Source organism: Ailuropoda melanoleuca, chromosome 14 (assembly GCF_002007445.2).
Source record: "Ailuropoda melanoleuca isolate Jingjing chromosome 14, ASM200744v2, whole genome shotgun sequence".
NCBI classification, from domain to species: domain Eukaryota; kingdom Metazoa; phylum Chordata; class Mammalia; order Carnivora; family Ursidae; genus Ailuropoda; species Ailuropoda melanoleuca.
In genome coordinates, this window is record NC_048231.1 from 17,036,990 (window position 1) to 17,058,741 (window position 21,752).

General features: G+C 55.0%; 1 protein-coding gene across 2 annotated transcripts in view; it reads left to right on the top strand.

Moving 5' to 3' along the window:
• The window catches only part of ESRRB (estrogen related receptor beta), a 165,262-nt gene extending 157,399 nt beyond the window's left edge, over positions 1-7,863 (top strand). For both annotated transcript variants that reach the window (XM_011219082.3, XM_034643254.1), the window contains exons 6-7: positions 1,449-1,718; positions 7,454-7,863. In XM_011219082.3, coding sequence (XP_011217384.3) covers positions 1,449-1,718; positions 7,454-7,698 — 515 coding nt within the window. In that variant the 3' untranslated portion in view covers positions 7,699-7,863. The remainder of the gene's footprint in view (positions 1-1,448; positions 1,719-7,453) is intronic.
• The last annotated feature ends 13,889 nt before the right edge of the window (positions 7,864-21,752 follow it).

Below are 21,752 nucleotides of genomic sequence, written 5' to 3' on the forward strand. Positions count from 1 at the left end.
CAACAAAAGCAGTAATGATAACAACCGCCTCAGGCATCCCCCTCGCTCAGGCTCGCTGGGCACGGCACAGCGCGGGGAGTGGAGCTGGCTGCTGTGGTGCCCCGCCTCTTCGTCCTGCAGCCCCCACATCCGCGCGGCAGCGCAGGGGCAGGTGCCAGGTCAGCCAGTGAAGGAGCGGCCCACCCACGTAGGCGGACTCACCTCCGGAAATCCCCTCCTCCCAGGGCCCTTGACGCACGGTGCTTGTCGCTCTTTCCTTCAGTCTGGCATAGGGTCACTGTGGCCGCCAGTCGCTGAGTTTCTGGTTGAAGTTACTGCCTTGTGTTTGGTGGCCAAGGCGTTAGAAAGTCAGCTTCCCTCCCTCCCTGTCCTCCTCCTGCTTCTCTACCCTCCCTCTCAAGTCAAGACGTTCGTTGTTCCGTGCCTAAGTGCACGTGTAATGCAATTCCGGACACACTTCTCATTTGGTAGACTTTTCATCTCATCACTAGTAACAATCGTATGAGCTCCGTGAACACGATGTATGTTGCAAATCATGGTCTCATGTAGACCTCATGCGAGTCTGAAGCAGGTGCTCCAGTTCTACCCATTTCATAGAGGAGGACACTGAGGCTTGGGGCAGTTACACAGCTTTCCTGCAGTCAGCCTCCAGCTAGCAAAGGGCCAGTCGGGATTCAGGCCCAGGCAATCCCGAGCCTATTGGACGAGATGGGGACATAATTCTGGAGCCATCCTCGTCACGGACCTCCTTTCACTCTGGAGTCAGCCTCCTCGCTAGCAAGGAGGGGGAGACCCCATGATTCTAAGTTCACAGAATGCAGGACAGCTCGGGTCATTGTTGGGTGGAGAGTGATGACAGGGCAGCAGGGGTCTGACCCCCGGGGGACAGGCTGCCTGTGAGAAAGTGCCCCCTGACCCTGGGGTCTCTGGAGCTCTTAGCTGCCCTAGGCTGTGGTCACCGGGGGCGGGGAGCAGGTGTCACTGGCTGGGAACAGCTGAGTCCTCTTTCCTGGTTGGGCCCTTGGGTCCACACACAGCTGAGACTCTGCACTGAGGATCGGGTGTCGCTTTAAAACACCAGAACCTCCCCTGGTTGAGCAGAGAGGAATCTGAAAGTCCCCAGGGGGAGGGGACCCTGTACTGCTGCCTCTCGATTCTACTATGAATTTAATAACTCCTTACGTTACAAATGCATTTAGTTAAAAAGCCCCTACAGACATTTGAAAAGCAGTGTAGAACTAATGGTAATAGTGATTATGGCTGTTGGCGTTGACTGAGCTCCTGTTGGGTTCGTCGTTCCCACGAGCTCCCTGTCTGACCCACTGACCAAGGAAGGACTGGGAGTGCAGCGGGTCCCGAGGCAGGGGCAGGATCTGGGGGGCCCGGGCCCACCTCCTCCAGCCGGCCCACCTGACGGCTGCCGCCCTCCCTGCCCCTCCTTCCCTCAGGCTTCTCGAACCTCTCTCTCGGGGACCAGATGAGCCTGCTGCAGAGCGCCTGGATGGAGATTCTCATCCTGGGTATCGCGTACCGCTCGCTGCCCTACGACGACAAGCTGGTGTATGCGGAGGACTACATCATGGACGAGGAGCACTCCCGCCTCGCAGGGCTGCTGGAGCTCTACCGGGCCATCCTGCAGCTGGTGCGCAGATACAAGAAGCTCAAGGTGGAGAAGGAGGAGTTCGTGACCCTCAAGGCCCTGGCTCTGGCCAACTCAGGTAAGGGCGGGTGTGGGGCCCGCGCGGGAGCTTCCGGTGGTCTTGTTGGGCCCAGGGAGCACAGCTCTGGGGCCTTTGAGCGGGGCCATGGCGAGGGGCCGGATGGCGTGAAGGTGCAGAGCTGCTCGTCACCAGAGGCGGCGCAGGGGTTGGCCTGGAGCCCAGAGGGTGTTGATGAAGGCCAGTGATAGGCAGGCGCTGCCCAGGGTCGCAGGGCGCTAGACTCGGCCTCGAACGTCTAGCCCGGCATGCTGGTTAGGGACACGGATTCTGTAGCCAAGTTGCTAAGAGTCAGATCCTGCTTTGATCCCTTGGCCAAGTCACTTCCTTCTGTGTCTCATTTTCTTTTTTTTTTTTTTAAAGGTTTTATTTATTTATTCGACAGAGATAGAGACAGCCAGTGAGAGAGGGAACACAAGCAGGGGGAGTGGGACAGGAAGAAGCAGGCTCATAGCGGAGGAGCCTGATGTGGGGCTCGATCCCACAACGCCGGGATCACTCCCTGAGCCGAAGGCAGACGCTTAACCTCTGTGCCACCCAGGCGCCCCTGTGCCTCATTTTCTTTACCAGTAAAATGGGAATAATGAAGAGTCCCTACCCCACCGGACTATGGAAGGGATTTGTTTATATGTGATTATATCACACTCACAGCATGCCCGGGGCATAAGTGTTCAGCCTGTGAAATAAATTAGCTATGAACTTAATTCTTACACGCAACCGTATGAGCAAGGTTCTCATGATTTTAACCCCATTTTACAGATGTGGGAATTGAGGCCTGGGGAGGTGAAGAAAATTGCCCAGGGTGACACTATTAAGGCGTGTCAGAGCTAGGACTCGAACCAAAGTCCTCTGATTGCAAAACCAAGCCCCAACTTATAATTGCGCCTTGAATCTCCCAGTCAAATTGCTCAGGTACAAGAGAGAAAAACCTCCCCAACTGAGTTGTCTGGACTGTCATTAAGAAGGAGGCTTCATGGGGCGCCTGGGTGGCTCATTCGGTTAAGCGTCTGACTCTTGATTTCGGCTCAGGTCTTGGTCTCGTGGTCGTGGGATCGAGCCCTATGTCTGGTTCTGTCCTTAATGGGGAGTCTGCTCGAGGATTCTCTCTCCTTCTCCCTCTTCTCCTTCCCCTGCTCTCTAGCTAGCTCTCTCTAAAATAAATAAATAAATAAATAAATCTTCAAAAAAATCTTTTTAATTAAAAAAAGTAAGAAGAAGGCTTCACTCCATTCCTTCAGCCCCTTGTGCCAGCTTCTGGCTAGACTCTCTGGGGAGAGGGGCTGGGCATTGGTGATGCAGGTGAGCGAGCTGAATGTAGTCTGTGTCCAGAGTTAGGGAGCGCCCCCACTGTGCCAAGTCGGGGGCTGGAGAATGCAGGAGAGAGTCAGGCTTCCTGTCCTAAAGAGAGAGTGTCAGGCAGTTTTGCTACAGGGCAGCTTGTGTTAAGACCATTGCTCAAGTCTGGGGAACCCAAGTGCAAATTTCAGCTCTGACACTTAGTAGCCGTGTGACTTTGGGCAAGTTGGCAACAACCTTCCGTAGCCCTGTCCTGTGTGTAAAATGGGGATAGCCCCGTGTCTCCTCCAGGTACTTTGCTATTAAATGATCGACCGAAGATAAAGCACTTAGCCCAGTGCCTGGCCTAGAGGAAATGTTCAATAAATATTAATTATTATCATTACTATTAATATTAGAGGAAACAAAGCGGTATCAGCACAGGGAAGAGGGAGAGCTGGTGCCCAGGTGGAGACAGTACAAATAGGGTAACCAGCTGGTGTGCTTGATACTGTCATGCTTTTAGTAAAAGTCCTATGTCCCGGGAAACCTCAGTCCCTGGCAAACCCAGACAGTTCGTCCCCCTCACAAATAGCTTCAGAGAGAATGCAGGGGATGCTGCAGCTGCCCTGCTCAGCCCCCCTTTACTGGGTTAGAGCTCCCACGCCCCAGCTGTGGAGTTCTGCTCCTAACAGCTCCCAGCTGTCCCTTCACCAAGCCTTCCCCTCACCTGCTCTGCCTGGAGAGTTCCATACGTTGGTACCTTCAGCCAATGGTGACCCACACAGGGGAACAAAAGGCTGGGCTCCTGGCAGGGTGCGATCGGAGCTCTGCATGGATCAGGTCAAAGCCAAGGCCATATCCTCACCTTGCTTGCTCCCACACTCACCCTATCCTGCCTCCCTCCCTCCCTTTCTCCTGAAAACACACCCTCCAGAAATCCCATGCATCCGAACCCTAGTTTTGGGCTCTGCTTTTGGGGAATCTGATCTAATACGGAGAGGCAAGCATTTTTTTTTTAGTTTAATTCCCTTTTATTAATAAACAAAGGCAAAATAATAATTAAAATTTTACAGGCTTCTATACAAACCATTTACATTTTAAGATTCCAAAATGGTAGTGTATTCTTAGTGAGAGAACGCTCATCCTGTTGGGGTTTTTTTTTTTTTTAAGTGGTTTTAACTTTACAGAACAGTTGAGCAGATGGAGCTGCCGTTCTGTGCCCCCTTCCCACCCACCTCCACCACGCGCATCCACCCCGTCCACCGAGTTTCCCCCATTGTTCACGTCTTGTGTTGGTGTGGTAATTTGTGACGATGAATGAGCCAATATTGATACATTATTAACAAAAGTCCCTAGTTGCCATCGGGGTTTACTTCTCGTGTTGTGTGGGTCTATAGATTTGACAAATGGGGAGTGACAGAGCTCCCCCATTACCTGCCCTCCAGTGTTCTCACCCCTGGTGAGCCTGTGCCCCCAGACTCACAGGGAAGCACCGGAACCAGCCCTCCAGAGGGGCTGGGAGCTCGCGTGGCCGGAGGGAACGCGGGGGCCGCAGAGGACACAGTGGGAACGGCGAGACCAGCAAGGCTGCGAGGTCTTAGAGGGCACGTCCTTGATTTTAGACACTCCTGACTGCTTTACAGCTGACCGAGAGCTCGAGCTGGCCCCTGGTAGGAGAGGAGAGGGAAGAGGTGGGAGGCCGGTCAGCTGTCACCTCCTCCCCACCCCTCACCATCAGGCTGTGACGGCTTTCAGATGGCCTTTCAGCTTAGCTGGTGGCTCTGGCTCTGATCTCACAGGCACGTGCACGCGTGCACACACAGACGTGCACACACACAGATGTGCACACACACACAGACATGCGTGCTCATAAGTATAGACACTTGTACAAGCACAGACACACTTGCACACATACAGACACACATGCACACGCACACACGTGCACACACGTACGCATATGCACACATACACGCATGCAGATACGTGTGCACAGGCACACACAGCACCTGACGACTGGCCATGGTTCAGTAACACCAGCCCATCAGCAGCCTCGCTGGCATCACGCGTGGCCTGAGTACACACCGTTGCGCGGGATGAAGTGCGGGGGAGCCGCACTCTCGCCCCGGTGGCATCTCCCAGGCCGTCCTGCAGCTGTTATGCGGGTCCAGGTAGTTGAGAAAGTCACAGAGTTCGGGCGGCACAGGCGTGGCTGCAGGGGCAGCATCGGGCTGGGGCGGGGAGTGGGGAGGAGTAGGCCTGTTGCAGGTAAGGCCAGACAGGCAGGTTGGGCTCAGACCAGAGGCTCCAGGGCTGTGAAGGGACCGGCTTGTATTCGGGTTGGTCTGGGGGCCGTGAAAGACGGTGAGGCAAGGTAGGAGGGTAGGACAGTCACCCCTCAGACAGAGTTAGCGGAAGGAGAGGCAGGCGCCAGGAGATCATTGGTGCGGTCCCGGCGGCCGCCCCCAGGGTGCACCGGGACGGGACCACTCCTGTGGCCCCGGGGGCTGACACGAGGCAGAAGCGTGAAGCACATCAGAGACAGGCTGGGGCCCCAAAGCCCAGCCCGTCAGGAGCCTGCTGGCCGTCTTTCACCCAAAGTCCCGGCCATCTCCAAGGCTCCCTGACTGCAGAAAAAATTCATAGCCATTGATTTTGTAATTAACAGTTTATCAATGCCATCGATACAGACTCGCTGATGGATTGCAAAGAAATTAATCTTGCAATGTTATTTTATTTCATTTTTGGTCGAAGGCAGCTGCCAATTTTGGCCTCCTTGGGGAGGGTGGGGGGATGGGGCGAGGAAGCTGGCGGGAGGCAGTCTGGATGGCCATGTCCCAGCCTTACAGGGACCAGCGCGTCTTGGGTACACATTCAGGAACCAGCTGAGAGAGTAGGAGTGGAGCCATGCTCCGTCTCCAAGTGGCAAAGGAGAGTCCCCACTGCTTTGGTAACAAGGGTCAGGGCAGTGGCGGCGTGTTGGGCATGGGGCCGCAGCGCACTTAAAGGCACTTGCCCCAGGCTGAGTCCTCAAGATCATGATAATATTCCATTTATCGTGCTTACTAGGTGCCTGGTCATGTGCTATTTCTTTTTAAGCCTCATCACGACCCTATGAGGTACGGAGGCATTTGCTCCGTTTTACAGATGAGGAAACAATCTCAGAGAGCCTAAGTAACTTGGTCAAAATAACACAGCATCTAAGACTCCAGAGTCTTCTCTTCCTCCTTCTGTTTTTCTCCCAAGAGGAGGAGGTGGGACCCCAGAGGCATGGGCTGAGTGTGGCTGCAGAAGGTCAGAAGGAGTTATTGGGGTCAGCCAGTTGGAACAGCGGCCCTTGGCAGTTTGGTGCCTCAGCTAACCCAGTGTGCAAAGGCATTGCCCTACTCTTTTGAGGAACCCGGCAGCCTCGCCCCGCCTTCCTTGGCAGCCTACCCAGAGCTTCCAGTTCACTCGATCCACATGGCACCCTGGCCTGCCTGCCTTTGGCAGGCGCTGGGCGCTGTAGTTCGGGGCGGTGGCTCGAGCTCTTTAAGGAGCGGCAGAAGAAGGCAGGCTGTTTTCCCTGAGCCCCGGGATTGGGTGCCAGGAAATGGCCTCGGCTTTAGCTCAGACCCCACTGTCGGCCAACTGTCAGCAGGGGTCTGCCTGCCCTGCTGGGATTTAGGCAACTTCCATTTGAACCCCTAATTCATGTCTGAGTCCAGAGCCCTCCTTGGTTTTTTAGAGGACTCCCAGCAGCCTCCATCATCACTGTGACCCATGCATCCAGCCATGCTGTCTCAGGCCCCCTCCAGGCCCCCCGCCACAGGGCACCTGGGCACAGAGCTTAGCCCCTCTCCGCGTTTGCAATCTGTGCCCAGCGTTCTGTCAGGTCAGTGATGACCCCGGAGACGAGCTGGTGCCTGGTGGCGGCAGCAGCAACAGTCCCAGTGACGGTGCTGGTCATGGTACCACCAGCTGGGCACTCAGCGTTGAGCCAAGTACTGTTTTCTTGACCCTTGACCTATAGTAACTCATTAACCTCTTGAGGTAGGTGTGCCTATTATCTCATTTACCACATGAGGAAAATAAGGCACAGAGAAGTTAAATAACTTGCCTAAAGTCACACAGCTAGCAGATGAGGGACGCAGGACTCCCACGTCCACCGGGCTGGCTCCAGCGTCCACCTGGCAGCTCCAGGGCGGTGCCCGGTCTGCTCAGGTCAAGTCCTCCAGGGCCTCCGCTGCCTCCTCTTGGTGGTTTTTCAAGAGAGGACCTTCCGACATGCAGAGCGCGCCCTGGGTCCTAGCCTCAGCTCTGTGATGGGCCTCTGTGACCTCAGGCTGGCCGCTTAGCCTCCGTGACTTCCGTGAGCCTCCATGGCCTTCTCTGTAAAGTGAGGATCTGGGGGGGCAACAGCGCAGAGACCCCCTCCCCCCGCCCGGGGCGGCCCGCTGACGCTCGCCCTGTGCCCACAGATTCCATGTACATCGAGGATCTGGAGGCGGTGCAGAAGCTGCAGGACCTGCTGCACGAGGCGCTGCAGGACTACGAGCTGAGCCAGCGCCACGAGGAGCCCCGGAGGACGGGCAAGCTGCTGCTGACGCTGCCCCTGCTGCGGCAGACGGCCGCCAAGGCCGTGCAGCACTTCTACAGCGTGAAACTGCAGGGCAAGGTGCCCATGCACAAACTCTTCCTGGAGATGCTGGAGGCCAAGGTCTGATGGCCCGGCACCTGGACCCATCTGCCCGCGGACGGACCGGCGGTCGGACCGACCGCCGCGGAGACCTCCACAGCCACCAGCCGCGACCTTCAAGCCCTGTGTCATGGCCGCGAGCAGTCCCAGAGGAAGGGGTTTCTCGCCTCCCGGCTGTGTGCGGAGTCCCGAGTGCAGCGGGGCAGGGGAGTGGGGAGGGGCGGGCAGGGCGTGGGCTCATCCGTAACTGGCTTTTTCTTTGGTATGTTTTTTCCTTCTCCACGGGTCGTGCTGAGGTCTGGGCCAGGGCTGACTCCCTTGAGACTGGAGACCATCAAGGAAGCGCCCCCTTCCCCCACCAAACCCCCAAGAGACGACGGTGTATATCCTAACCTCACCCCCATCCCCCACCCCAAGCCCTGGGTGGGCAGTGCCCAGCGCCCAGGACCCTACCCCATTCAGGCTGGCTGCCACCGGGAGGTTGTCCCTTCCCAGAGGACAGGTGCTTTCTTCCAGAGGCCCTGCCTACTCTGAGGTTCTTTGGGGCCCCTCCAGAGGCCCCACACCCCTCCCCAGTCCGGACGGCTCCCGGCCTGCAGCCTTTTAGCCTGGCACACAGCCAGCTCCCGTTAGGGACTCGCCATCCAGAGAGCGGCTGCCCGAGCTTGTGTGTCTTCCGGGCACCCACGCCTCGGTGCCCTCCCACCTGCCTGTCACCGCTGCACCGAGGCCCACCTGTCCTCCTCTCGTCTCCCAGGAGATCCCTGCTACTCCCTGCCCCTACCTCAGAGCTCACTCAGTGGGTTCAGCCGGCCAAGGTGGCTTCGGGTCCATAGTTGGAACAGTGCCGGCTCCGAAAAGAGCAGGGTCCAAGCAATATTCCCAGAGCTCCCCCTTCTGCTTGCTTCTCCCCTTCCCCCTGTCAGCCTTCAGGGCAGGTCCAGAGCAGGTGGGCCTGTGGGAAGTTCGGGATTCTGGGGCCGGGCCCCATCTGAGGGCACCCCGGGCACTGATTTCCAGGCTGCCAGTTCTAGGGGGAGTGGGGCAAGATGGGGAGAGGCTTGAACCAATCTTCGCTGAGCACAAAGTCCCAGAAGTGAGATGAGATGGGGGAACCCTGAAGAAGGGGTGCTCGGGAAGTTGCCAGCCTGCCCGAGGGGCTGGCTTCTGTGGGCAGTAGACATCGGGTCACCCTGCGCCCTGTATTCCAAAAGGTTGGGCACACCGGCACCCAGAGGGGTTGCTGCTGCCACCCTGGGACTGAGGTGTGACATAACTTGCCGAGTGCACTGAGAAAGCCCAGCTCTGTGGCAGGACCCCCCCGTCTTCCTGGCTGCTGTGTTGGGTGACTAACCACCCCGGTCTGCCCAGGATGTTCCTGGCTTTAGCACTAAAAAGCTGTGTCCTGGGAAACCCCTCCGTCCGGGCAAATGGGGACAGTCACCAGATACCTATGAGTGGCCTTGAAAGTTGGTTGTAACCCACTCAGGGAGGCCTTTAGCACCCCATCCGCTGCCCGCAGGTTGGCAGATGGCGGCTCTGAGGGTCCCCTGAGGATGAAGGGGGGTTGGGCGTGATGGGGAAAGCCCTTTCTGAAGCAGGGATCAGAGCAGCCCTACCTGGGATGCTTTCTGGGGTTTCCACACCCATCGACCCGACCTGGCACCTGGAGAGGCACGTGGGTTGCTCCACTCATCGCTAGGACACCAGGCGGCCAGGGGCTGCCCCCACAGCCCTGCAGCCTTCCATGTGAAGCAGCTGATGCTGGTTTTGCCACGCTGCCCCTCCCCCACCCAACACGACCCCTCTGAACTGGGCTGAGGGTCACCCGGGGCCTGAGGGTTGGCTGAGACCCAGCAGCCACAGAGTAGCTCTCTCATGTCCTCTCGTACAAAATAGAAAGGGTTCCGAGAGGCCTGACAGCCCAGTGACGTGTGCTGTCCCGCTAGCCTGTGGGGAATCGGAGGCCAAAGCTACCTGACAGTCTGCGTTGAAATTATTGTCCAGGGTGCTTCATCCCTAGCTCTCTGGGCACCAATCTGGGGGGGCTCACGGGCATTGAAGTGTAAGGGACCCGAGCAAAGCCCCCAGCCTGACAGCTGTTAGGATCCACGCCCTAAGTCCAAACTCGAGGTCCTTCATGGTGAGAGAAGCCAGGGTTGGGAACCTCCCCCCAGCCTTCCGTTGTGCTGTGTGCTTGAGGGGGAGCTGAGGGTGGGACCTCCTCCCCCAGGGGGGCACTTCTGTCGTCAGCCAGGGCGGGGCCTGTGCACAGCTGGTATTTATAGAAGCATCTTGGCTACTGGCACGAGTGGTGTGGGGGGGTGTGGTGGATCCGGGGCTTCTGCAGGTGTCCTGCCATCAGAGCCTCTGGCGGGGGGGTGGTGGTGGCGAGCCCGATGGCTCTGTGCCAGCGAGCTGGATGCTGCTCTTCACTCAAACCCCCGTGGCCGCAGGAGATGGGTCCGGCACGATGGGAACTCTGGCTGGTGGGAACTGTGGTGTGTACTGATGCAGCTCCTGGACATTCAAAGAAAAAATGTAGGCCAACTTCTTAGTTGGAGGCCTCGCCAGCTTTGGGGCCTCCCTGGGAGAGGGGGCCCTGGTTTAGTGGGGGATGGTGAAGCGAGGAGAGTTTAGGACGCCCACCCCCCCCAAACGGGGAGGAACTCGCTTGCCCCCAGAATTGCTGTTCCTGGAATATCTGTAAAAGAGCAGATTGCCCTTCTCACTTGTACTCTCATGATACAGGTCATTGAAATGAACCAAGAAATAAAATGTAAAAATCCAACCGTGGAGAAGGTGGTTTTGGCTGGGTTTTGTTTGGTCCCCGTGTCCCCCCCTTTCTACAGCTTCTAGACTGGTTTTGTCACACGGGAGCCTGGGTAGTGGCTCCCAGTTTTTGCATACAGAAGATCTTGATTTCCCCAGGCCACGATTGAGGAACCAAGTAGAAGGATATCAAGACCTCAAGGGCATAGGTGGGGGGGGGCGGGGGTGCAGAAGAGGAGTCAGAATCTGCACCCAGCTTCGTGGCAGGGGCCCCCCCCCTTCCCTCTTGCAGACCCTCCCCTCCCCCTGTGCAGATGGGAGAAGCCTGGGGGGCAGAGGGGGAGCAGTGACAAACCAGACAAGACAGAGGGGCCCATGCCCACGGAACAGCACCAAAGAAAAGCACGATGTGGAAAGATTGTTTTATTTTCTGATAATGATTAAATGGCTGGAATGGCGTCTTCAGATGTATATATTTTTTAAAATGGCAGTCCCTCATTGCATCCCCCTCTGTACGTATTTCTGCCTCTGTATGTGTTCTCCCCCAGACTCCCCCACCCACCCCATGTAAATTGAATGCCTTCGGATTCTTCTGTCCTGGTCCCATGTATCTGGCATCTAATAAATAAGGAATGGCCTGTTGGAGAGTTTCTTCACACATGACCTTTCCGGACTTGCTGTCCCCTGGACAGCACTGCCCTCAGCCTCAGGCCGATGCTGGGTCTGGCCGTCAGGAGAACCAGCTCAGCCTCAGAATTCTCTGGACATTGAAGTAGGCATTTTAAAAGCGTGTTCAGTGGCAAAACTCAGGAATGCAACCTGAGAAGCCGGATGCAGGTCTGGGAAGCCGCCTGCTGCTTCACAGACTTTTGACGTGACTTTCAACGTGGGAGGCACTCTATTATCTTCATTTATGCCAGAATAATGGAACATCACATGTATGTGAACCAAAAACACTTCACTGCCTTAGGATTCTGAAATGCATCTGCGTAAGCATGCCTATAATGCTGAGATCCCACAGGTCATCCACATTTGGGAGCAGGGAGAAGCAGGGGGGACGGCCTGAAACTGAGGAGCGCTGTATCAGGATGTCTTTCACTGCAAGTAAAAGACACCCCAGTTTATATCAGCTTAGTGGATTTATTGTCTTGGATTTATGTGAAGTCCAGAAGTGGGGCAAGCATCAGGCAGGGTTTGATCCAGAGGGTCACAAAATCAGTAGGGCCATGGCTCTGCTTCTCTGGTTCTCTCAGTTCTGCCCTCTTCTGTCTGCTTTGCCATCGAGCCAGCCTCTTTCATGGTAGCAAGAAGGCTGTCAGCTTTTCATTTCACATTGTAAGGAGAGAACGTCTCTCCCTACAACCATGGAAAATATCTGAGCTTCATTCTGAATCCCAGTGGCTCTCGTGCTTATCTCTTAAGGGATCATTGGGACCAGCTTTAGGGGGGACTAGTCCCACTTAACTGTCCAGCAGTTACACACAAAGGGTTGAGTGGAAGTCTAGGAGACAGCCAGCCAACCATGATGCCCATAGAACTCATACACATGGACAGCACAGGCTCTGGTCAACTTACAGTGAGCTGTTCATAAGTTTCCTGAAGCTCTTGGAAGATCGCATTCACAGAGCAGTCTTTGAACGCGATACTTAGCAAGTCTTATGCGTGAAATGTTTTGTGGGAATGAAAGTACCCAGTTTGTGGATTATCTTAGGTAATTTCCCAATGTACCCTTACTACCTCACGTGTGTATGCACACATACTTACACACACACCGCTGCTATTCATGCTGCCACCTTAAAAAATGATCAGGAAAGAGAGTCAACCATAATATCACGTAACATAATCAAAAGAGAAATACTGGACTACCTGTATTTTAGGGTTTTTTCTACAACTTCCTCCCATCTGTATAGATAATTGTGGTTAGACTAGCTAATAGCTCATTTCAAGAAAGACTTAAACCTCATTCATATCTTTCTCCTCATTCTCCAAATAGTCTCTCCTTCCTGTTACCAAAGAAGTGAAAGGGGAAAACACAAAGGTCATTCATCTGCTCAACAAATACCTAGCAAGGGCCTGCCGTGTGCCAGGCACTGTCCTGGGCACGGAGACTATCTCAGTAAAAAGAAAAGCACAATCGCTATTTTCATGGAGCACACAGTAAGTGGGAGGAAGAGAGAGACAATGAGCACAATAAATAACCAAATTACATTGTTAGATTAGTTCTGTGAGGGAAAAAGCAGGGTATGGGGGATCAGGAATGGGGAAGTAGGATATAATTTTAAAAGGAATGGTCAGAGCAGCCTCAGTGAGAATGTTACATGCAACAGTAAGGTGAGGAAAGTGAGGGTCACGTGGGTGTCTGGAGATAAAGCTCTCCAAGCAGCAGGACCAGCATGTGCAAAGGCCCTGAGGTAGCAGTATGCCACGTGTGTTCAGTGAGCATCAAGGAAACAAGTGTGGCTGAAGTGGAATGGGTGAGGCAAGGGGGAGTGGGGCAAGTCATGCAGGGAACATGAGGCCATAGTAAGGCTGGCTTTCACTCTAAGTGGAAGATTTTGCATAAAGGAATGCCATGATCACACGTCTCAACAGGAGCCTTTGGCTGCTGTATGGATAACAAGCTGTAGGAGGGCCCGGGTGGAAGACCAACTAGGAGACCACTGATGAGGTGACCGACTTGGACCAGAGTCAGAGGAGAGTAGGTCTGAAGAAGCACTTGGGTCCTGGATCTAATCTGAAGCCACCAGGGTTGTCCTCCACTGAGCTGGAAAGACGCAGAGAGGGCAAGTCTGGGGGCCAGGTAGGAGAATCAACCACGGTAAGTTTGAGATGCTGTTGGATGTCCAGGCAGGGATGCCAGGAAGGCAGCAGGCCAGAGGGTCAGCGAAATCAGGAACAGCGAATGACCTTCATTGGTAACAGGTGTTCACACGGGATCTCTACCGGCCATGAATTCCTCCTCCCAGCCCCCAACGCCCTCCGTTGCTATCTAGCCTCAAAGGCAGTGAAGTAAAGCATCGTAGAAACATGGGTTTCTGGAGCAGAAGGGGCTGCATGATCGCCTTTTCATGCCATTATTTGATAGTTTCGAGAACTCAGCCTGGACTCCAGCCTTGCCCTCGACTCTCAAAAACAGTGTGGGGTGCGGACTGGAAGGGCCACAGATGCTTTCTTGGTTTGGACCACCAGTTCTCAAATGGGGTGACTGTGCCCCCAAGGGCATACTTGGCAATGTCTCGAGATGTCTTTTGTCATCAGGCTAGAGGGGCTGCCGGCATCTGGTGGGTAGAGGCCCGGGGAAGGGGCTGCAGCTCACGGGGCGGCCCCACCACGCACGGTCACCTGACCCACAGCGGCAACAGGGCTGAGGCGGAGAAATCCTGATTGACACATATTCTGGGCATCATCAAGATAAAAACACTCAGGGTTCCACAGAGCAGAATTTGGGGGTCTTAACTCATTCCTGAGCTCCTCCTGGTACTAGATGGTGCCTCTACCCCGCCTGGTCCGGCTCTGACCCCAAAACACGCACCCGGGGCACACATCCATGCTCTCCGTGAGCGGCTCCTGTTCAGACCCCAGCGAGTGGAAGGGAGGGGAGGGCATGGCAAGGGAGGGGAGGGGAGGGCAAGGGAAGGGAGGGGAGGGCAAGGGAAGGGAGGGGAGGGGAGGGCAAGGGAAGGGAGGGGAGCACCAGGGCCTACCGTCCTTAAGCGGTCAGGTCACGACCAGTTTCTTTTACTCAGAAGCTTGACGTTGGGGGAAGCACCTGTGGCTTCCTGTCTGGAGGAAGTGGGGACCCCTCTGGCAGACCTTTGTGTTCCCTGTTTAAGGTGCTCCGAACAAAGGTGCTCCATATCCGCCTCTTCCTAGCCCCACACGGCTCGTGCCCACAACTGTCCCCACATTCTGCTCCATCTGTGAGTTTTTCTTGTTACCTTCTCCCCTCACCTGGGCTGGGCAGGAGAGCCTGTGTCTGGTGGTCAGAAGCCAGCCTTCTTCTCTACAGGGGGCTGGTGGGGAGCGACAGGGCTAGGAATCTTCAGAGACTTCTCTGGGAAATTGGTCCCACTTCTGCAGACATCCCTCCCTTGTTAGCCGAATGCCCAGCGCATCTGTGCCCAGATCCCTTTGGCAGCTGTCACAAGGCCAAGCAAAGGCACCGGGGCTCGCACTTGGGTCCTGAAGAGTCTCTCCCCACTTCCCCTGTGGAGAAGAGAGACAACCAGACCTTCCCGCCCCCTCTTCCCACAGGCAGACATGACAAGCCCCCACGATCAAGCTTGGAGCCAGGCCAAAATAGGGCGGAAAGGGCCCATTCTCGAGGCCGCTCACAAATGGGAGTCCTAGACAGAGCCCCAATGCCCAGCCGGTCACCGCCAAAGCAACAACCATGCAGCAAGCCGCAAAATAACCCAAAGTGACCCAAATCTCTCCCCTCAGCATCGTCCACACCATTTGTGGGATGTCGCATGATGAATGCACTGTGAATGCCATCGACCTCGTTCTGCATCTCCCTGCCCCACGCAGAGCCGCTCCCTCGTGCACCTCCGGACTGTCCAGCTTCCCCCCCGCTCAGCCTCCTGGCGCCCTCCTCCGACCTCCTCTCCCGGTTCTGCTCCTCCCTACCGAGGCCTTAGGCTCTCCAGCCAGCCGAGGAAGAGCCAGAAGCTGATGCAGGGAGCAAAACCTTTTCGCTCACAGAGGGTAGGGGTGCGGGCAGCCGAGGAAGGCTGAAAACCTCGCCACCTCAGACACTTTATTCTGCCTCTGTTGCAAATTCACTTCGCTCCTGAAGAACAGAAGGGCCCACAGTCCCAGAGAGCCGCCCTTCCCCTGCCCGCGGGCTGGCCACGCACAGGGGGGCCCCACAGAGGCGGGACGTGCCCTTCCGGAGACCCACCGCCAGGCTCTCAGGCTGGCAGTTAAGTCTTCTTTCAGCAAACACCCAGAAAGGCAAATCTCTTCCGATCCCGGGTGCGCTGCCCTCGTTTTTCCTGAGTGATTCTGGTCACTTGGGCCTGCTCTCTTTGCTCATTCATTCGTCACCTGGCAGGCGGCAGGATCTGGGGAGTATGGGGGGCTCCTGCTGTAGCAGAGAAGATGAACTTCGAACTAGCGGTTTACAAGGGTATCTTACGCAGGAGACATTCAGCAACATATGGGAGCAGGAGCAAGTAACAAGGGGACCAATGGGAACCAATGCAGCCTTTTGATGGGGGCAGGTTGGCCAAGGAAGCCATATTGCAGAAGCAGGCAGAGACTGAGATCCGAAGAAGTGGAGGGAGCTAGGGGAGGTCACGAGGGGTGTTTCAGGGAGACAGGGAGGTGTCCAGGCCAAGACAGAGAGAAAGAGCGGCTGATGTGTTCCAGGCTTCCTCAAGAGACCGGCAGAAAAGACCATTGGTTGGTTGGTGGCAGAGGAGAGGCCAAGAAGAGGGACCGGATTGCACAGGACTTGGTCAGCCTTGCTCAGGACATTGTTCTCTATCTCAGAACAAAGGGGAAACCCTGGCAGAGTTTTAAGCAAGGGAGGGACCTCATCAGATCTGTCTCTCCCACTGAGACATAGGGGGTCAAGCTTTCTGTCCTCAGTGGATTGGCCACCTAGCGAAGCATGAGCTTTGGATTCAGACTGGCCTAGGCTCAGAAGTCCCTGCCCTGCCCTGCCCTTACTGGTGGTGTGGCCCCGGGCCTGCCAACTCCCTCCCCATCTGCACAGTGAAGCCGATCTGACCCCGTAACGATGCTACCAGGTTACATGAATGGGATGTTAGCTATATCCCAGACACTTCACACATATCGTCCCAATCAATCATTCCCCGCGAGTGTTTGACGTAAATGCAGCCGTCTTTATTTTATGGGAGCTTAAAGCTTCAGAAAGCTTAACCAACGTGCTTACAGTCATAGAACTCAGATTTGAATCCAGATTTGCATAGGCTCAGGTCAAGTCCCTTCTCTTGACTTCCAGCCATGTTTCAGACTAGCCATGTAAAGGGTCAGACACACAGTAGGCACGCTACACCTGTCGATTGCTTTCTCCCACTCCTCCCACGGCAGGGAAGCACCCAGCCTCACAGGAGCCGCCTCCAGCCGCAGATGTCTGCCCCCACCCCTGCCAAGGCCAGGTTGCTGCCCACCCAGCCCCTCATCTTTGCAGCTGGACAGGAAGGGAAGGAGGGGACTCAGACAGCACTCCCGGCGGCCTTCTGGGCCCTGCTGCCTGTGTGCGCTATGGCCCTGCGGCCCTTGGTCGTTGGACTTTCCCCCAAGTCATTCCCCTTGTAGCAACTGAGCAGGGATGATGCTGCTGGCCTTCAGACCACAATCCTGGGGACAAAATTCCAGGGACTTCCTACCTTATTCCTTCCTGCTTGTCTTTGGAGAGAAAAAAAAAAATTTCAACCTAACATTGTGGACCAATATTATGGNCAATCCTGGGGACAAAATTCCAGGGACTTCCTACCTTATTCCTTCCTGCTTGTCTTTGGAGAGAAAAAAAAAATTTCAACCTAACATTGTGGACCAATATTATGGTGACATTTTTATCATCAACGTTAAAGGTCCCTGAAGGCTTAGATTTGTGAAGAGGAAAAGTGTCAGCTGTGTGATATCAGAGGTCAGAGCTTCAAGAAGGAATCCAGTGTAACACTGAGGACATTTGGGGCGACCGCTGGCTTGCATCTTGGGGGGGGGAGGGGGACACGGATGTCTGGAGCGAGTATTTCATGTCCTTCAAACCATGTTGCACAGGGGGTGGGCCCTGGCTAAGGTCACCCTGCCTAGGACAGGTCTCCTGCCGAGTGGGCCTGGGAGAGGGGGCTGATGTCAGTCAACGACAGGGGGCCAGGCGACCCCTGCTTGGCCCTGACGAGGGACCTACATCCTTCTTCATCCTGTGGAACATGCAAGCCACCCCTGCTCCACACCAGGGTCACGGCTGGGGATGGGGTGGGATGTGGGGACTGAGCAGGAGGCCAGTAGAGGAGAGGGACTGGGGCCAGATGTGGTGGAAAATACTGGCCAAAAGGCAAGAGAATCTGGCTCAGAGGAAACGTTCCTGGAAGGAGACAAAGCTCCCCCAGCTTCCTCTGGAAATTGCTTTGTTTAAAATGCAAAGTGCAAATGTGTTTAGATGACATCTCTGCATCCATCACCCTATGCAAATGCCGACCCTGGGGAAGAGGCGCCCCTGTAAGTCACTCGGATCCCCTAATCGAGTGTGGGTGGTGACGGCAGGCCGAGGGAGCAGCACAGGGGCGGGTGACAGCTCGCCACCCAGGAGAGGCGTTTGATAAGGGGTGGCGGAGAGGGAGCCCAGCCCTGGGGGTGGGTCGGCGGGGCCACATCTGTGCCCAGCCCAGTGGTAGGAACGAGCTCGGGCCCTGCACCACCGCCCCTGCCTGGGTAGCTGCTCACAGACGCGTGGGTAGAGGCAGACGCCCGATGTGGGGTGTGGGGTGCAAGCCACTGAAGGACAGAGCTCTAACAAGGAACCGCCAGGCTCAGGGACAGTGAATTAAATCCTCTGGGGGAGCCTGGAGGATGCCCCTCGCCTGAACACTCTGCCCCCGGGAGAGGGACTGCAGAAACGTAACCCTGGCTGGGGGTGGGGTGGGGCTCTGCGACCTGGGCCCCCATCTGATCTCTGCATCGATCACCCCACCAGAGCCTTCCGTGCAGTGCTCTAGACTCGGCTTGCACACCTTCAGTGACAGGAACTTAGCGTCCTGGTAGGATTCCCAGAGAACATCCACGATGCCCAGTCACATCTGAATGCCAGATAAGATCTTGTAGTCTAAGCATGTCCCAAGTATGGAATGGGATTATCTGTTGTTCGTCTGAAATTTAAATGTAACTGGGTGCCCTGGATTTTCATTTGCTGAATCTGGCAAGCCTACCTACATCCTGGACAATCCATCCCATTTTCTGCAAACATGTGGTCACTAACTCGTGGGNGCCACTGTCCCCCCCCCACCACAACCTCCCCACTCCATCCCAGTTCTGCCTTCTGGGCCACATGCTATGATTTGCCTCCTTTTATCTGCCACAGATTACCCCCTACCTCCCACCACCTATAAGTGTCTTGCACTCCCATCTCCTCCTTAGCTTCTGCCTGCAGCCCTCAACCCCGGGGAGCACCACTCAGCCTGGCTGCCAGCTCCCCAGCAATGCACGTTCGTCAACATTCATTCCTCGACTCAACAGGTATTGGCTGAGTTCCTGCTGTGGGTCTGACCCGTGGCTAGACACTGAGGATGCCGGAGTAAACCAGACACCTGTGCTCTCTGCTCCCCTGGGGCTGAAATACTAGCTGGGTGAGACAGACTGAGGAAAAAGCAGCAGCAGCTAACGATGTAATTACAAGCGTGAGCACTAGAACGGAATAAAGGAACTGAGACGGAGAACAATGCGGGGAGAGGCCTGGTCTGAAGAGGCCTCTGAAAGATCTAACCATGTAAAGCGTGGGTGGCAGCATGCTCCCCTAGAGGAAACAGCATGTGCAAAGGCCCAGGGGGTGAGAATGAATCTCTGCAGCGGCCTTAACGTGAAACAGCTCTGTTATTCCTCAGACCTTTTATTTTCTATTTTCCCCTATATTTTTACTTTATCCTCTGTGGATATTCCAACTTCCCGCACTCTAAGGTCTCAAACCAATCCGGTCCTTTAGCAGGTGACATCACCTCCTGATTCACCTTGAAGATGGAACCAATACACCACCCTTCTATCATCCAGTTTTCCCCCAATGGTCACATACTAATGTCTTCCTTTCCTTTGCTTTTGAAGGAAGATGTCCTCTGATTTCTTGAAATAAGGTGTTTCCCTCTGTAGCCAGCCTGACTTGGCCCTGCCTCACCAGCCCCTTTTGGGCCTTTGCACCATCAGTGATGTCCTCTCTCTTGTCTCCTCACCCTTGTCCCTTCCACCGGCCCCTCCTCCCTCACCTTCAACCAGCTCATCTGTGACAGCTCCTCTTCCCGACTGTGACTCCACCCCTGGGTTCTCAGCCATCTTTTCCTGAAGATCTCCCCGCTCAGTCTTGATCCATGCCTTCTGTCTTCCACCGTCCTCCACCCAGCTGCCTCTGCTGTTTGAAAGGCTCTCAGCCTGCCTTTCCCAGACCCTCCAGATGTGCGGTTCTTCTCCCTCGCTCCCCGTGCGAGCCTGTGTTCTGCCGCCAGGGTCTTCACAGTTATTTCCTTACTGGAATGCAGGTGCCTGAACTCGGGGACTTGTCTCTTACCATCCCAGTGCAAGGTAGTTTGCCCACAGGAATTGCTCAGCAAATGTTTGAGTTGAATTCAGTTGGGGTGTCTTTTGGGCTTCTGGAAACCCATGTGGGAGCATTCTCTCTGGGGTGAAATACAAGAGGGCTCCCCTCAGTGGCAGGGGATACGGGCAGGCTGGGGAGGTTGGATTGGAGGTGGGGATTGGGAGACGGCAAGAAGGAAGAGGGGACAGGTGGAGGGTGCCAGCTTTTACAAAAGGATGATAAATGATAACAGCACTGGGAACAAAACCAAACATCCTTCATGCTGTCAGAGCCATGAAGCCAGCACATTCCGAGACGCGGGCACAGGCAGCCCAATTCATCTTCCTTGGGGTGTCTTCTGGAACTGGGGGGGAAACGGGTATCCTGGGGTTAGTGAGAAGGAGGGGAGTCAACCTGAGCCATCTGTCCTCCTCAATGTCCCCTTGCTGGGGCAGTAGTGGTCTCATGTGACCCTACTGGACCCTTTCACGCCAGGCGTCAACTAGATGGCGTTGGCTTCTAGTTGTGGGGCCTCTGTTCTACCCTCTTTTATGCAGCACTGAAATAGTAAAGAAAAGATGCTCCAAGAATAAGCGAATGGAAACACACCTGCTGGGAGTGATGAGAAGACCCAAAGACTTAACTGCCACACGATTTCCTTCTTTGTGCACTGACAGAGGGTGTGAAATTGAAGAAAGAGTCAGGGAACCTGCCCAAATCGGGGGCCCGGCTTTGCCAGGGAAGAGCCAGGGACCTCAGACAACTACCTTACCTCTCTGGGTCTGACTTCCTGATCTCCAACTTGTTGGGCTGAGAGAAAGCCCCACGAAACCTTCCAGTTTTCTCATGCTCTTATTCCTCCGGCAACTCAGCAGCAGACGTCTGGGTTTTCTCAAACTTACCATTCCTTTCTTCTTTTCATGATAACAGCACCCCACCTCTTCGTTCCCTTTCCAGAGTCCCGTCAACCATACGGTCCTCTCCCCCAGAAGGGGTGGGGCCAGGATCTGAACTCGGCCAATCAGACCCTGAGACAAGGTCACATGACGGCAGCCCCCTAAGGATCCTGCTACAGCTTCCAGCTGCCCCTCTGCTCGGGTTCCTGCCTTGCCTGAAGTCCTGGTGTCCGCCCCTCCCTAGTTCTGCAAACTCTCCGGTGTTGCTCTAATAAAATCCCCCTCTCTCCAGGGTCAGTGCCTGGTGCCTGCAATCAATGACCTTAATGATACACTGTTAGAATCCCGAATCCAGGATCAGAAAGGGACAGCAAAAGACATGGGTCAACTTGTCAGGGAAGCTGTCTCCTAAGGAGGCTTTTACTGGAGAAACAGGGCAACCTGGCTGAGCTTCACGGCCTGCCTCCTAAGCGGAAAAGGCACACGTACAGCAATTGGGGAGCTCTTGAAGAAGAGAACTCGAGGCCCCCTGAGAACATGCCCTGTATGTCAGTGATTCCTGGCATTTCATACCAAGTGAATTCCTCTGTGCCCATGCCCAAACAGGGGTACCCCTGCCACCTGAATGCTGAGTCCTGTCTCAGCAGGGGACCAGGTAAATCAGCAGTGCGCAAAACCTCAGCAACTGGGCTTGACCAGACACTGTCAAGTCAGCAAGGAAGTAGCCACTGGCGCCCTCCATGGGCTTATAGAGCGGACTTGCCCACAGGAAGCCCTTACCATGTGGACTGTTGAATGTCTAAAGCTTGGGCAGCTGGAAAGAGCTTGAGTAAGAGCAGAGGTCAGGGACTGCTTTTTTGCCAAAAGGATTTGAGTATAAAAATGCTGAAGAAAGGTCATGGCCACCTAGGGAGTAAGCCTAAAAAACAAACAAACAAAAAATCACAATTTTGGACTTATCCAGGTCCTTCCTTATAGGACAGTGTTTCTCAAAGTGTGGTTGCAAGATATTTTCTGGTGGCACTTGGACATCTAAAAATTTTTATTTTAAAATTATCACTAGTGTATCCAAAATATCACTAGTGTATTCAATATCACTAGTGTATCCAAACATATGATCTACAGATATTTGGCTTAGGAAGAAGCTAAAATAGATACAT